Below are 15790 nucleotides of genomic sequence, written 5' to 3'. Positions count from 1 at the left end.
TAAAAAAAACTTGGTATTTCTGTCTTTGAAAATGTCACCATTATGTTTTTTTTTCTTCTAATTTTAACTCACAATCCAGCCATCACCTTTTTTTTTAAATTTAATTTTGAATATTTCCTATATAAAAATGTAAAATAGAAATATGATGTAACCTATGTATTTACTTCCCAGCTTTAGAAACAAACCATTACTAATACCCAGAAGCCCCTATATACTTCTCTCCAAGAAGTTGTGCCTTCCTCAGGATCACATTATTTTGGATTTGATGTTTCATATATTCATGCACCCTTAAAACATATATGTTATTCTTAACTAAGATATGAAATTGTGTTCCATATGTGGAGACTCAATATAAGTGATATCAGATGTACAGTCATACAGCTTAACATTTTTGTTCCTCATTATGTTTGTGAGACTCACACATGCTGGCTTCTCTAGGTATTCACTTTCTCTGACACACAGTCTTCCAATGAATGGATATACTACCATTTAGTCATCCATTCTTGTAATTTAATTTTTTGTCTGGTTTCTCTTGCAGTTGGAAACAATGTCCCTGTATCTTTATAAAGATATTTCTGGATTTTATATATGCATCCTAACATCTATAATTGCTACATCTAGAGATGTGAACTCCTTTATGTTCTTAACATTGCAACATTTTTCTCCAAATGAGTTTTGCCCGTGGACCAACCATCAATAATGCTTGAGTTCCCACTGCTGCATTCTGTGGCCTACATTTGGAATTTCCAAATTTTAAACATCAAACTTTAAAAGTACAAAATTGTGCTTCATTATAATTTTAATATTTTAATATTTCACAGTTACTAATATTTTTTGTAAGTTGTCACTTACTTGCATGCTCATGTGTACAACTTACCTTTTCATGTGTTTTGCATCTGGGTTATTTATATTTTATTTTTTGATTGTAGGAAGTTTTATGTCTGTTATTCTGGATAAAAATCCTTTATTGGTACTATGCATCCAGATATATCCTTCTAGTCTGTGACTTTTCTATTTTGCAGTGCCCTTTCCTGAACTGAAGTTTTGACTTTTAATATGACTGAAGTCATTGATATTTCCCTCAGTATATTGTTATTTTCTGTGGAATTTTTAATAGATCTTTTCCTGTCCAGAAGTAATAAGGATTTTATCCTTCTTTACTTTTTTCCTAAAACAATTAAAATTTTGCTGTTTACATTTATTTCTTTAAACCATTTGCAATTGATTCTTGCTTATGGTCTGAGCAAGGAACCTGTTTCTCAGCAGGACTAAGCAGGTGTCCTGGCCCAGTTTAGTGAGTAGACCACTGAGTAGTGGCCTGTTGGTTGCAGCCCATTAGTGGAGAGTCACAACCAGAATTTTTGTGAAGATTAAGTAGAATAGAAAATATAAGAATGAATCACATGGAACCTTAAAGAGATATTTTTATTTTGCAACAAATACTGTGGCCAGTTATGAAGAATAGTGTGAGACAGACAGATAATGTATAAGAAAAATGCTTGTGCCCACCGTGAGATTATCCCATCTTTTGTTCCCTGGAATTTCATCACCTCAATGGGAGGGTGTTAACCTTGTACATTTAATTTTATATTTACCTAATCCACAATTCATTGTAAAGCAAAGTATGGGAGATTTTAGTCTTAGCAAAATCAATAAGTTATTGAAAAATTTAAGTTATGGCAAAATAATATCAAAGTGACGTTTTTCAAATATTTTAACAATTTTATATATCACTTCAATAGAACCAACATAAATTGCCCTTTAAAGAAGGATTTTTTATTATTAGAAGAAAAAAGACTAATGAAGTGGAAACATGCAAAATCATAATCAAGTTTAAATGCTGAATCTGAAGTTGCAAATAATGACAATGTTGAGAAAAATAACTGAGTCTCATCAGCAAACAGATTTTGTTGAGCCATATTTTTAAAATAATTTGTTGTAATAAAGATTATTTAAAAGATGGTTTTAACATGTGTAAGGCACCCCAATAAAAATAACAGATTCTCATGTATAAATTGAAAGGTAATAATGTAAATAAAAGATTGAAACATTCAAAATTTAAGATCTTTTAAACATAGCAGGCTGAAATAGTTGATAATCTCACTCAAACACTTTTAAGAGAATAAAGATATAAATTACAGGTACTAACTCTTAATGTTATGTGAAAGCTAATGAAAAAACCTTTTTTTGCAGGAATTCACTAGAGTTTCAGTTGTTGGGACTAGGTGCTCACTGCCATGGGCCCAGGTTCGATCCCTGATAGGGGAACTAAAATCTCACAAGCCATGTGGCATGGCCAAAAAAGGAAAAGAAAAAAAAGTTTATAAACGTTTTTCTATTTACACGCCATGTAGTGAAATAGCAAATAGCTCACCCAGTTTCTATGGCTCCATTGCATTTATTGTTTTAATGATGAGTCATTTAATGAACTGAAGCCATATACCAGTTCTGTTATGTCTCAGAACTCCTGACGGTTCCACTCACCCTGGAGCCTTCATCTAGCAAATGCTGCTCTTGTGAGCAACAAAAACCTATATGTGAATGCCCATAACAGCTCTATTCATATCTTCGAAATCTGGAAACAACCAAGATTGCTTTCAACAGGTGAATGGAGAACATCTAGTAGATAAAGATACTAGAGTAGAGCCATGTAGTGGAATACTATTCAGCAATGAAAGAGAACAAGCACAGCATATGACTCACGAGTCAATTTTCAATGCATTTTGTTCAGTGGAAGCAGCCAGACCCAGAAGTCTCATAGTGCACAATTCCATTTACGTGACGTTCTAGAAAAGGCGAAACCACCAGGGTGGGCGTGGGTTGGTGGCTGCCGGGAATTGGAGGAGAGGGAAACAGCTGCAGACAAAGAGCCTGTGAACTAACATTAGGGAGATGGGGCAGCTGTGTATGGTTCTGCGGTGCTGGCCACAGGACGCTCTGTCATGCCCACAGAACTGTACACCACAGAGAGCAGACTTTACTGAACACAAAGTAAGACACAAATCGATAGATACCATGATGGTGGGAAAATCCAGGTTGGGGCGCAGACGGTGACAAGTGAATCTGTGTTACAGACAAATGACATAACTACATTTAAGTAGATGGAGAAAATCAGGAGTGGTCCTCAATTTGGACCTTCATAATCTTGGAAACAGTATTTGGACCAAAGACTGTAAGATTCAAGACAAAAAGAACTGTATATAAGTGCTTTCTATACTCTATTCGGTAAATGTGTCTCTCACCAGAAATGGATTGGCAATTTTAAAACTTCTTACGTGTATACTAGGTTTGAACAAAAAAGTGGGTCTTTGGTAGATAGCTAGAGTCAGGTTTCATGCTGTCAGAGAGAAAGGTTAAGATGAACCCTGTGGTACTGCTTAGATTTGGGGACATTCCAGGAAACTTACGTTGACAGGCACACCCTCCTTTTGTACTTCACAGATACTGTGTTTTTGCTTTTGATTCTGTGGGTTTGTTCTTTTTTGGTTTCGTTTTTTTTTTTTTCCACAAATTGAAGGTTTGTGGGAACCCTGCATCAAGTGAGTCTGTTGGTGCCATTTTTCCAACAGCATTTGCTCACTTTGCATCTCCGTGTCACATTTTTGTAATTCTCACAATATTCCAAACATTTTCATTGTCATATTTGTAATGGTGATATGTGACCAGTGATCTCATATCATATCATCTTAATAGTGTGCCACGGTCTTCATAGACCGGGACCTGGGGACTGGAGTCGACGAGAAGAAGGATACAGGGGACCCAAGTCTTGAGTGAAACAAGGGTACTTTATTTGCAGAAACGCATGCTTATATATCTTCATACAAGGCAGTTTTAGGCAGTAAAGAAAAAAAAAAAAAAGAGCAAAAACAGAGCCAAGCAAATAACAATCTTCAAAGGGCCAGACTACATTCCATATCCTGAGTAAGGGGGGCATAACTGAATAGATTACTTTTAAGTAGAAGGTCACTGAAGGGAGTCACTGAAAGGAATCCAAGCAGGTGCTCTTTCTCATGATCTCAGTCCTGAGAACTGCATGCATCTCTGCTCGCTCTTGTTTTCCAGGAACTGATAAGGAATAGAGAATCCTTGAGAAATGGCACACAAAGGAAGAAAACATATTGGATCCCTTAAAGTTGTCAGAGTCCCCTGACAATTCCCCCTTTTTTATTTTTTCATAATTGGGGGTGATTGTAGATACTTTTGTGAGAAAGGCCCTGACCAATTGAGTTTGCTTAGTTTGAACAATTTTAGTTGGAAGGCATTGGTATACTACAAATATAATCACCAGGACAGTTATCATCATTATAGTTCCAGATCCAATACTATGTGTAATGCTTGGAAAACATCCTCAAGGGTCCAGCCCAGATAATTAATCAGTTAGCTGTTCAGCTAAGGTTTCCAAATTGTTGGAAGAGGGCAGACTCTTAGAGAAGGTTTCAAAGATTTCCTTTTGCAACAATTGTACATTTAAGGAAGCATTATTATGTATATCTTACAAATGAAATTTGATTTGTTCCCAATTATAAGCACTATGGTTAAACCGAACAGGAGTGATACAAAATTGAGTAGAATTCCAATCACAATTTAATAATACTTGTTTTTGTAAATCTATTAATTGATCTCCAGCCCATTGGATGGCTATTTCTAATTCCTGAATTTTATCCTGAACTTCTTCATCTATCTGAGCCTGAGTGGCCCATATAGTATGAGCATCTTTAGTCCAATTTTGAATAAAGTTTTGTGTTTGAATTGAAGTTTGTAAAGCAATGCCTGTGACAGCAGCAGTGGTGCAAATGGCTATTAACCCCAAAATGCCAAGAATTAGCCATCCAATTAATCGCTTAGATCATCGGAGTCATTTAGTGACTAACCGGGAGGCAAGTTCTGCCATGGGACCCTCTTCCCAGGGTCGTTGGAGATCTACTGGCTACCACAGACTACGTCAAGATCAAAGAATCAAAAGGGATTCGTTTTTTAGAGAAATAGAGGAATTAAGACAAGTATACAATTTGCAATCTATACAAGTCACAGAATGTAAAGTCTTATTAAATTGTAGGTTCCCTATGGCTGTAACAAAAGGAAGGGGAACACAAGCTTGTGTAAAATATGAATGATTATAACGGAAGGAATAGTTACTATGACTACGACTGGTCCCTGTAAAATATCCAGTCCAAGTTCCAAGTTTTTCAGTACTCGCAGCAAGTTTCCAGATGTCCCATTGTTCAGGCCCAATCCGTTTATTGAGGACAATTCGAGGGCGAGGAGGTGCCATTCAGCCGTCAAGCCAGCCAAGGAGTCCTTTGTCATGGAAGTGTTCCATTGAACTGTTGGTAACCTTCCACGCTACTTGAGTAACATAATCTGTTAATATCATCTGAGCAGTTAGATAACCACACACCATGGGGTCCCCAATCAACAATGGTGTAATTGGCCACAAATATTAATTTCCCTGATTTAGCTGGACATCTATCCTGATAAACAGGAGTATATTTAAAGTCCTTATAAGTAAACCCCTTACATTCCAATTTTTGTCCTTTTCCTAGAGTTTTGGTAGCATTGACATGGTTCTCATAAAAGGACAGGGCAGTAAACAGTCCAAGCAATGTGCAGAAGTTCTTTTTTGGAGGCAGGACGAAAGCCCACATTTGTCGACTAACATTAATACATAATTCTACTGGGCCCATTCATAAAGGAAGGATTTCATAGCCTAGAGAAATGTTAATTAGTCTTCCTTCTTCCTCAGGATGAGAGGGCCCCCTCCAAGCTCCAAGGAGGAGGCATATGTACTGAGTCATTAGTGGATACGACCAGTCCTGTATATGTCCATTCTACAACCTGCAATAAAGGGGGGTTAGGTATATAAGCCCAGTAAGTGTGGTTAATCGTCAGCCTGAGTGGGGGAAGCAAAAGCAAGCAAAGCAAGCATAGCGACAAAAATATTTTCAGGATTCCGAGGCATTCCCTGTTGAGAAACCAGATTTTCAGCTTGATTAGTAAGGGTCTTTATCTGTCACCAAGTAGGGAGATCATAAGGTCAATGACGTCGAGGGCGGCGCTTCTTGGAAATTTTTAAAGCCACCATGGCTTGTACTGGAGTCTCCTCCTCCTGGGGATTTTGCCGTTTCTTCTCTATCTTGAATGCCAGTGGCTCCCCTAGGTCAAATCTTCTGAAGAGGGAGCCAGCTGATTTCGTTGGATCCTTCTGGAGAAATACAAGCATACCTCTTTCCCTGTAATATTAATTTTCCAGATTTCCATTGTTTAGTCAACCTGTCTTGATACCAAATGGGCAGAGAAGGGAGGTATCCTTCAATGCCTCAAAATGTTTTTCTGCTTTTGTCAAAATATCTCCTTGCGGTAAGTTTAAAAAATTTAAAACAAATAAAGCTGTATTAACAATAGTTATAGGATTAAAGAATATATTACATTGGAATCTAGTAAAGTCTGCTCTGGATAAGGAAGATAGAAATATTCCTGTGTATTCCCCCTTTTTAAATTTTATTTGTAGTTTCAGTGTGTGATGTGCTCATTCAACTATGCCCTGTGCTTGTGGATTATAAGGAATACCTGTAATATGTTTAATAGAAAATGATTGTAAAAATTGTTTGCATTGCCTAGAAATATAGGCAGGGCCATTGTTATAGAAATAGGTGTTCCCATTATTGCAAAGCAAGCTAATAGGTGGGTTATAATATGTCGTGTAGCTTCACCTCGGAGAGGTGTGGTCCATATAAAAGAAGAATTTGTATTGATTGAGACATGTAAGAAGGAAGAGGGAGAAAGTTCAAGGCAATGAGTTATATCCATTTGCCATAGTTTACTGGGTTGTAATCCTCGAGGATTGATACCTTGTGCAATGGATCAAAGATGTAGGGGCCTACAAGTAGAGCAGTTATTAATGATTTCTGTAGCATGTCGGTATGGAATTTTCCAAATTTGATGTAATGAGCCAGCATTATTGTGTAATAGAGCATGTTGCTCTTCAGGAGTAGCAAAAGAGACAAGTTTATCAACCTGTTCATTGCCATGAGCCATAGGGCCAGGAAGACAAGAATGTGCTTGAATATGGGTAATATAAATGGGGGAAGTGCAGTTCCTAATTATAGATTGTAGTTCAAGAAAAAGTTGTTGGATAAGAGATTGATTAGAATTTATGGTAGAAGTTTCTATATTTCTTAATACAAAAACTGAATATAAGGAGTCAGAAACTATATTAATAGGATAAGAATGTAGGTGAATAACCTGAATGAGAGCATATAATCCACTTTGGTGAGCAGAGTGAAATTTAGTATAAAAGACTTTATATTCTTTGAGAGACCAGAATGAGGCTTTGGCGTTTTTAGTCCCATCTATATAGAAAACTTCAGCTTGAGGTATAGGTTGTGATGTGACAATGCGAGAGATAATAAATTCAGTATTTTTGAAGAAATTCCAGAGCTTGTTAGAAGGATAATGAAATGAAATTTCTCCAAAATATTCCAGAAAGGCTATTTGGAAATCAGTAGAAGTTTGTAATGCATTCTCAAATTGAGATTTATTAATAGGTACTACAATTTTATGAGGATTGGAGCCAGTTAGAGTCTTAGCTCTGTTTCTTCCATTGATAATGATTAGAGTGATCAAATCAAGATAGGGTGTAAGTGACCTTGTCCCTTTAAAATGGGTATAGATCCATTCTGTCAGGTATTCTTGTTGGGTAAGGAGTCCTGTGGGGCAATGGAGAGAGGGGGATATAAATAACTCTGGAGGTAAATCAAGTCTAATACGAGTAAGAAACTGCTTTTGCAATTTATTTTGTACTAAACAGAGTTCCTCTCATGCCTCTTGGAAAAGTGATCCAGGGCTATTTAAATCGGGATCTCCTTTTAAAGTGTTAAATAAATTAGTCAGTTGATAATTTGCAATGCCTAAAGAGGATCTAATCCACTTTATATCGCCTAAAAGTTTTTGAAAATCATTCAAGGTTGATTATTTATCAACACGAATCTGTGTTAGTTGGGGAATAATACGTTGTCTACTAACAACAAATCCTAAGTAATAGTAAGGTGTAGATGTTTGAATCTTTTCAGGGGCAATGATTAATCCAGAAGCTTTTAAGCATTGTTGAGCTATGTCAAACATCTGCTGAGTTTCTAAAACAGATAGAGCTGAAAACAATATATCATCCATATAATGAATAACAAGAAAGTCAGGAAATTGTTTTCTCACAGGTTCAAGGACTTTGGCTACATAATATTGACACATGGTGGGAGAATTCATCATTCCTTGAGGGAACACAGTCCATTGATACCGTTTATGAGGCCTGATATGGTTAGGATAAGAAAGAGAAAGCAAGTCTCTCTCAGTCTAGAGGGTGTAAAGGTATAGTAAAAAAGCAATCTTGTAAATCTGTGATAATAATATGCCAGTTTTGAGGAATAGTGGTAGGTGATGGAATTCCTGGTTGCAATGCACCATAGGTTTCATAGGTGTATTAACTTTTCGAAGATAGTTAAAAGACGCCATTTGCCAGATTTCTTTTTTTATCACAAAAATGGGAAAATCCCAAGGGGAACAAGATTCCTCAATATGTTTTAATTTCAGTTGTGTATCTATAAGTTCCTTAGCAGCCTCTCGTTTCTCTTTTGTAAGGGGCCACTGCTTTGTCCAAATAGGCTCATCAGTTTTCCAAGTTATTTTAATAATTGTACTGTTTGTTAAATGAGCAGTGGCCCCTAGGAAAAATGTGTAATATATGTTTGAGTTTGCCATTGCATAAGTAAATCTCTTCCTATTAAATTAAGGGGTGCATCTATCACATAAAGTCAAAATGTTGCAGGCTGGCAACATTATATTTGGATATATTTGGGTATATTTGGACACTTTGATAAACCTCTTGTACTTTGGTTTGAGATACCCCTGCAATTTGGCAAGAAGTTCTCTGTGTAGGCCAAGATTTGGGCCATAAATGTTTGGAAATAATAGTAATATCAGATCCAGTATCAAGAAGACCAGAAAATCTTTTGCCATTAATTTTAATATTTATATTTGGTCATGCATATTCAGATACTATTGATGTCCATAAGGATTGCTTTTGATCTGTACTACCAAATCCACCTGTCTGTATACCATTAGAGGAGTTAAAGAAATGTAAAGTAAAAGAAATAATTGGGCAATTTTGTCCCCCTTTTTGAATTGCCATAGTATCTGAGATGACATCATAATTTGAATTTCTCCCTTATAATCTGAATCAGTTATACCAGGGTGAACAGTAATTCCCTTAAAAGTCAGACTAGATCGGCCAAAGGTTTGTAGGTGTAGGGGTCCATAAAGTCTGGTAGGTATTCTAGAAGGGACTGCTTGAGGAAAAAGAAGAAAATCATTTAGGGCTGGTATATCGATGGCAGCACTGCCAGATGTTTGAGAGAAAAGATGGAGTTTGCCCCTGGTTTTTGTTGATGGGGATCCAGGGAGTCCCCATCTTTGAGTTTCCCAAAATAGGATTTCCCTTAACATCATATTTAGATCAACATTCTTTAGCCCAGTATCCCCCCCTTATGACAGCAAGGGCAGACTCCTGGAGGTTTTTTAATAGTTTTAACTTTTTCTATGCGTTTTTTAGGGCAATCCTTTTTTAAATGGCTTTTATCCCCACAAACAAAACATCCTTCATTCCCCTTTTTAAAAGCAGCAGCCATTGCTTCTGCTAACATTTGCATTTTCTGAGTTTCTGATCCTAAGTTGCGACAAGCCTTCAAATAATAACATTCCCGGTCTTACAAATCGAAGTGATGGCCCTTTGACATTCCTGATCAGCATTCTCATATGCAAGCAGTTTTTCTAACTGTGCTCTGGCTTCCTCTCCAACAACACTACGGAAGATAGTAACTCCCAGCCTAGCTAAAAAATCAGCATAGTTTTCGTTAGGCCCTTGTAATACCTTTGTGTAGCTACCTTTAGGTTCCCCTTGAGGAGTAATTCGATCCCAAGCTTCAAGGGCAACTTCTTTCAATTGCTCATGCAACAAAGGAGAGCATTGTGTCTGAGCTTCCACCAAATTGAATTGCCCCATACTGGTTAACATTTCAAAAGTAATTGGGTTTTGGGGATCACCAGCTCAAGCATTAGAATTGGATCTCCGGCCACATCATGAAACCACATTATCCATTGAAGATATTCTCCTGGTTTAAGAAGAGCTTTTATCAAAATTCACCAATCATAAGGAATAAAATTTCCAATAGAAGATGCCATAGCGTTTAGAAGTTCTTTAGTAAAATGTGAATGAGGGCCGTACATAGTTTGTTGCATGTAAGAAAAATCAATGCCTTCATATTGAAGTATTAGTTGTCCTTGAGCCTGAATATTTCTTAACACAGGAAAGGCAAAAAGATCATCAGCCTCAGAGACTTGAGACTGCAAAGCCAGTAAATCAGAAAGCCTTCTCCGTGAAGGAGAATGAGTGGATCGTCCATTTTCATAAATATGAGTGTGTGTTAGGGGTTTATCATTGTCATCAAAAAAAGTATTGTTGGCTTTCGTGTCAAAGAGATCATCAGAAGAATCATCATCAGATTCATTTTGTCCTCTAATTGGGGGGACTTTTGGTTTTGTACCCGTTACAAGAGGAGGAGGAGGAGCACTTGGGACAGCCGGAGCAGGGATGGTGGGAAAGCTCTGAAACATTTTATGTTGCTCTAATTGGGCCTTCTGTAAAGTCTCATCATCTAATTCATATTCGTATAATAAGCGTTCCGCTTGTTGACGAATATTAGGGGGGCTAGAGTTGCCTTGAAATGGCAAGATCATGGCTTTAATGAGGGCCCATAAGGGCCAGAAATCTATTGGAATATTTTTCCCCATCTTGTGGCTCGTTCAACATTCTCTTTAACCTGGTTCCAAATTTCTAAATCAAAACTGCCTTCATCAGGGAACCAGGGATTATATTCAACCACTGTTTGGAGACAAGCCTCTATCTGTTGATGTGAAACTGAAAGTCCCTGAACCTTAAATAAATGATGAAGTAAAGTAGAAAAGTGGTGGGCCTTTCCAGCCCTTTGTCCCATGACCCCTCACTTACCCACCTCCGTAGGTCCTAATAGTCACTCCGTCCGCTTGCCAAGGGCATTCACCACGTCCCTGTTCAGGCACCAATTGTCACGGTCTTCGTAGACCGGGACCTGGGGACTGGAGTCAATGAGAAGAAGGACGCAGGGGACCCAAGTCTCGAGTGAAACAAGGGTACTTTATTTGTAGAAATGCATGCTTGTATATCTTCATACAAGGCAGCTTTAGGCAGTAAAAAAAAATTGAGCAAAAACAGAGCCGAGCAAATAACGTCTTCAAAGGGCCAGACTACATTCCATATCCTGAGTAAGGGGGGCATAACTGAATAGATTACCTTCAAGTAACAGGTCACTGAAGGGAGTCACTGAAAGGAACCCAAGCAGGTGCTCTTTCTCATGATCTCAGTCCTGAGAACTGCATGCAGCTCTGCTCGTTCCTGTTTTCCAGGAACCAATAAGGAATAGAGAGTCCTTGAGAAACGGCACACAAAGGAAGAAAATGGCATATTGGATGCCTTAAAGTTGAACGTCCCCTGACAATAGTGCAACAATTTTACAACCTGCTAAAGGCTTAGAGTATGGTGAACATTTTTTTAGCAATTAAGTGTTTTTAAATTGAGATATTGACATTAGGCATAATACCATTGTACACTTAATGGACTACAGTATAGTATAAACATAATTGTTAAAGGCACTGGGAAATCAAAAAATTGGTGTGACTCACTTTACTGGTGGTATTCATTCACTTTTATTGCTGTAATCTGTTACCAAGCTCTTAATATCTCTGTTGTATCCCTTTATTTTAATACATATATATATTTGTGTGTGTGTATATAAATGTATGTGTATATATATATATATATATTCAGAAATATATGTAGATATGTAGGTACACAGGCTTCCCTGGTGGCTCAGACTGTAAAGAATATGCCTGCAATGCAGGAGACGTGAGTTTGATCCTTGGGTGGGGAATATTCCTTGGAGAAGGGAATGGCTGCCCGCTCCAGTATTCTTGCTTAGAGAATTCCAGTTTACAGTTCATGGGGTCGCAAAGAGTTGGACACGACTGAACAGCTAACACTTTCACTTCCTTTTCAGGTACACATGGGTTCATATACACTCATACATACATTTGAAGCATGTCCAGCTCCAAAAGGTTGGTTTAAAATGCCCTTCTCCAATAGAAGACATTGTAAGATCCTTGGAGAAATGGCTAATTCTGGGGTTGGAGCAAGGAAAGTATAAAATAAACCCTAAGCTCCTTGAAGTGCCCTAGGTAACTGTAGTCTTATCTGAGACACCGAACTTCTTTGGGCCATGGAGGCTTTCTCTCCACCAAGGAGGGTTACACCCAAGGCTCAGTCAACTCAAATGTCAGCCTTCTTTGTGTCTCTTTACAACCCCATGGACTGTAGCCTGCCAGGCTTCTCTGTCCCTGGAAATCTCCAGGTGAGAATCCTGGAGTGGGTTATCATTATCTTCTCCAGGAGATCTTCCCAATCCAGGGATCAAACCCAGGCCTCCTGTGTTGCAGGCTGATTCTTTACTGTCTGAGTCACCAGAGAAGCCCCTAAGAAAACTAGAGGTCAACTTTGCCAGTGTAATCATTGAGGATGAAAACAGCAAAGAAAAACTAGAAGAGGCTTTGGAACTAAATTATAGGAGTCACCAGGGATTTACTCGTCCTTGGCTGTTCTGTGTTTGCTTTTCATCACTTAAAGCTACACCTTTAAGTCTTTTCTGTTTAAAATTACAAAGTTTTGGAAGCACATTCCTTTGAGATATATCTGAAGACTTAATAAGAGAAGTACTCTGACAACCTGATTTTTATTAATGTCAGTAACTCAGTCACCCATATTTTCTTTTTTTCTAAGTGTGAGTCCAAGTTCCAGAAGCAAATACATTCCTCACTACACGTAAGTAACATTTCTTAATGTTTTAAAAATTACTAGATTTACATCTGTATTGTAGTTACTTTCAGCTCACTCATGTTTGTAACTCACTCTTTAAAACAATGTACACTTTCTAGCAGATTTCTAATGTTTTCCTAGCATGGTGCCTGTCGACAGCTTCATCAAAAATGTGTTAAAGATTTTGATAAAAGAAAGCGTTAGCACTTTTTTCAGTTTTCCCCAATTGGTTATTTTATGAAATAAAGTACCCTGGATACTGCTAATATGAGGTGTTGTCAACCAGAAAGACATTTACACTTGACGTGGAAGCTGTAACGGGCTCACATGCTGAAGGGCAGGAAATGCGACCTCTCGCTTTTCTAAATTTAAATCTGACTTCCCGTGGGTGGCACAGAAGCGCGTCGCCCCCCACTTGGGTCTTCTGTGCTTTATACTGGAGAAACACCTTGTGTTTTAGCGGTCTTGGGCTGCTGGCACGGCACGGCATAGACTGGGGCTGCTAACAGCAGACATTTATTTCCCGCAGTTTTGCAGTCTTGACATCAGGGATGGCCCAGGGACAGTCCTCTGCTGGTCACACATTTGTGTCCACATGAGGTGCAGGGAATGAGGGGCTTATGGGGCCCCTTTTATAAGGACCCTAATGACTCAAGTACCTCCCGCCTCCTGACACCGTCACCTTTGGGTGTTAGGATTTCAGCATATACGTTTCGCTGGGGGGACATACACATTCAGACCACAGTAACTTGGAACAAAGTAAATTCAAGAAATGGAGGAATCTGGGCCTTTCATCTTTGCTCCCCCACCCGCTCCCCCCCACCCCATTACTCTAGCCTCGCCTGCTCCCTAGCCGAGTTGACTCCTTTTTCTAGGAGTGGCCCCAGAAATGCCTCCAGGACACCCTCGCACTTCCATTGCTGGATTGGGCCTTCTCACAGGCCCGGAAGGCACACGGCTGGTTTCCCAGAACCCCAGGCCTGTACTCCTTTCCATCTCCACAGGCGCCTCCTCCGCTCTGGGACATCGCCCCTGCCCTGCCCCAGGCCGTCTCCAGGCTCCAGGCGAGGACTTGGCTCATGGCTGCAGAGACAGCCTGCTTCTCTGCTCAGAATCACAGGCCAGCTGTTACTCTCACTCTGGCCCAAACCGAAGATCAATTCTCACTCTAAAAAGAAAATCTCCTTTCTTATTTTTTAAGGCCAATTGTTCCCTCACCGTGGTTAATGTACTACATTTTGAATTTTGATCTGTTTTGGCTAGATTTCCTTTGCAAGTTAGCGTAGGTTCACCTGTGTTTTCTATGTTTCTAATAAAAATATAAAGAAGTCTTTTCATCCCAACAGTGGTTGCGTGCAGTCCACAAATGCCGACGACATTGACAACCCCTGCGGAGACATCACATCTCTCGCCCAGCCTCGTAGCTCGGAAATCCTTTATACAAACTCAAGTCGGTGAGTTCCACCTGTGATTATGCCTCTTACTTTATTATTAAGGAAGAAACGTGGTCATAGGCTTTGCAGTGAATGAAGCAATAGAAAAACGGCCTTGAATAAACAAGTTCCCACCGAATAGTGCAGGAACTATGTTCAGTATCTTATGATAGAATCATAATGGAAGAGAATATAAAAAAGAATGTGTATGTAACTGAGTCACTTTGCCATATAGCAGAAGTTGGAACAGCATTCTAAATCAACTGTACTTCAATAATTAAAAAAACAGAGAACGGCCTGGTACTGAGCACAACTTAAGAAGAAAGATACTTGTTTCCCGAAAGGACTATAGTTTCTCACAAAGGAGATTGCAGTTTTGAACACTGACTAACCTGGGTTTACATCCAATGTTTTATGTATGTGTATATGTATATACATATTTGCTTTCACTCATGGAAATACTGAAGCTCAGAAATTGCTTCATTAGGATCATTCACAAGACACACTACAATAAGCTGATGTTCTCTGTGTTTTTTTTTTTAAATTTGTTGGAGTAGATTTACAATGTTGTGTTAGTTTCTGCTGGAAAGCAAAGTGAATCAGATATATATATATATAGATAGATATCTATATATCTATATCAATATCTATATATTCCACTCTTTTTTAGATTCTTTTCCCATGTAGGTCATTACATAGTATTGAGTAGAGTTCCCTGTGCTATTCAGCAGGTCATTACTAGTTATATTCTTCATATACAGTAGTGTCAGTACAAGGGCTTCCCCAGTGGCTCAACAGTAAAAGAATCTCCCTGCCAAGCAGGAGATGCAAGCTCAATCCTTGGAGGAAGAAACGGCAACCTGTCCCAGTACTCTTGCCTGGGAAATCCCATGGACAGAGGAACCCGGCAGGCTGTAGGCCATGGGGTTGCCAAAGAGTTGGACAGAATCAGCGGCTAAACAACAACAACAGTATGTGTATGTTAATCCCAGTCTGCTGTTTATCCCTTCCAACCCTTATTCCCCAGTCACCATAAGTTTGTTTTCTGCATCTGTGACTCTGTTTGTTTTGTAAATAAGTTCATTTGCACCATGTTTGTTTAGATTCAACATATAAGTGATAGCATGTGGCATTTGTCCCTGTCTTACTCCACTCAGTCTGACAATCTCTGGGTCCAGCCATGTTGCTGCAAATGGCATTATTTTGTCCTTTTTATGGCTGAGTAATATTCTGTGGTAAGCATGTATCAAATTTTCTTCATTATGCCACTGAGCTGTTACACATCACTGCTGGTACACCTTTAGTTTCTGTGATGACTGGAAGGCTTGCAGGAGAAGTCCTGTAAGCCTATAGTGTGAATCACCAACAGTATTTTAAATGTCAGTTGCTCTGTTTTTTTTTTTTA

General features: G+C 38.7%; 1 protein-coding gene across 1 annotated transcript in view; it reads left to right on the top strand.

Annotated features, from left to right (window-relative positions):
• The window catches only part of SPMIP7 (sperm microtubule inner protein 7), a 64531-nt gene that overhangs the window by 37386 nt on the left and 11355 nt on the right, over positions 1-15790 (top strand). The window contains exons 6-7 of the mRNA XM_061164841.1: positions 12917-12958; positions 14299-14406. Coding sequence (XP_061020824.1) covers positions 12917-12958; positions 14299-14406 — 150 coding nt within the window. The remainder of the gene's footprint in view (positions 1-12916; positions 12959-14298; positions 14407-15790) is intronic.

The sequence above is a fragment of the Dama dama genome, chromosome 18, assembly GCF_033118175.1.
Source record: "Dama dama isolate Ldn47 chromosome 18, ASM3311817v1, whole genome shotgun sequence".
Taxonomy (NCBI): domain Eukaryota; kingdom Metazoa; phylum Chordata; class Mammalia; order Artiodactyla; family Cervidae; genus Dama; species Dama dama.
This window is presented reverse-complemented; position numbering and strand designations above follow the sequence as displayed.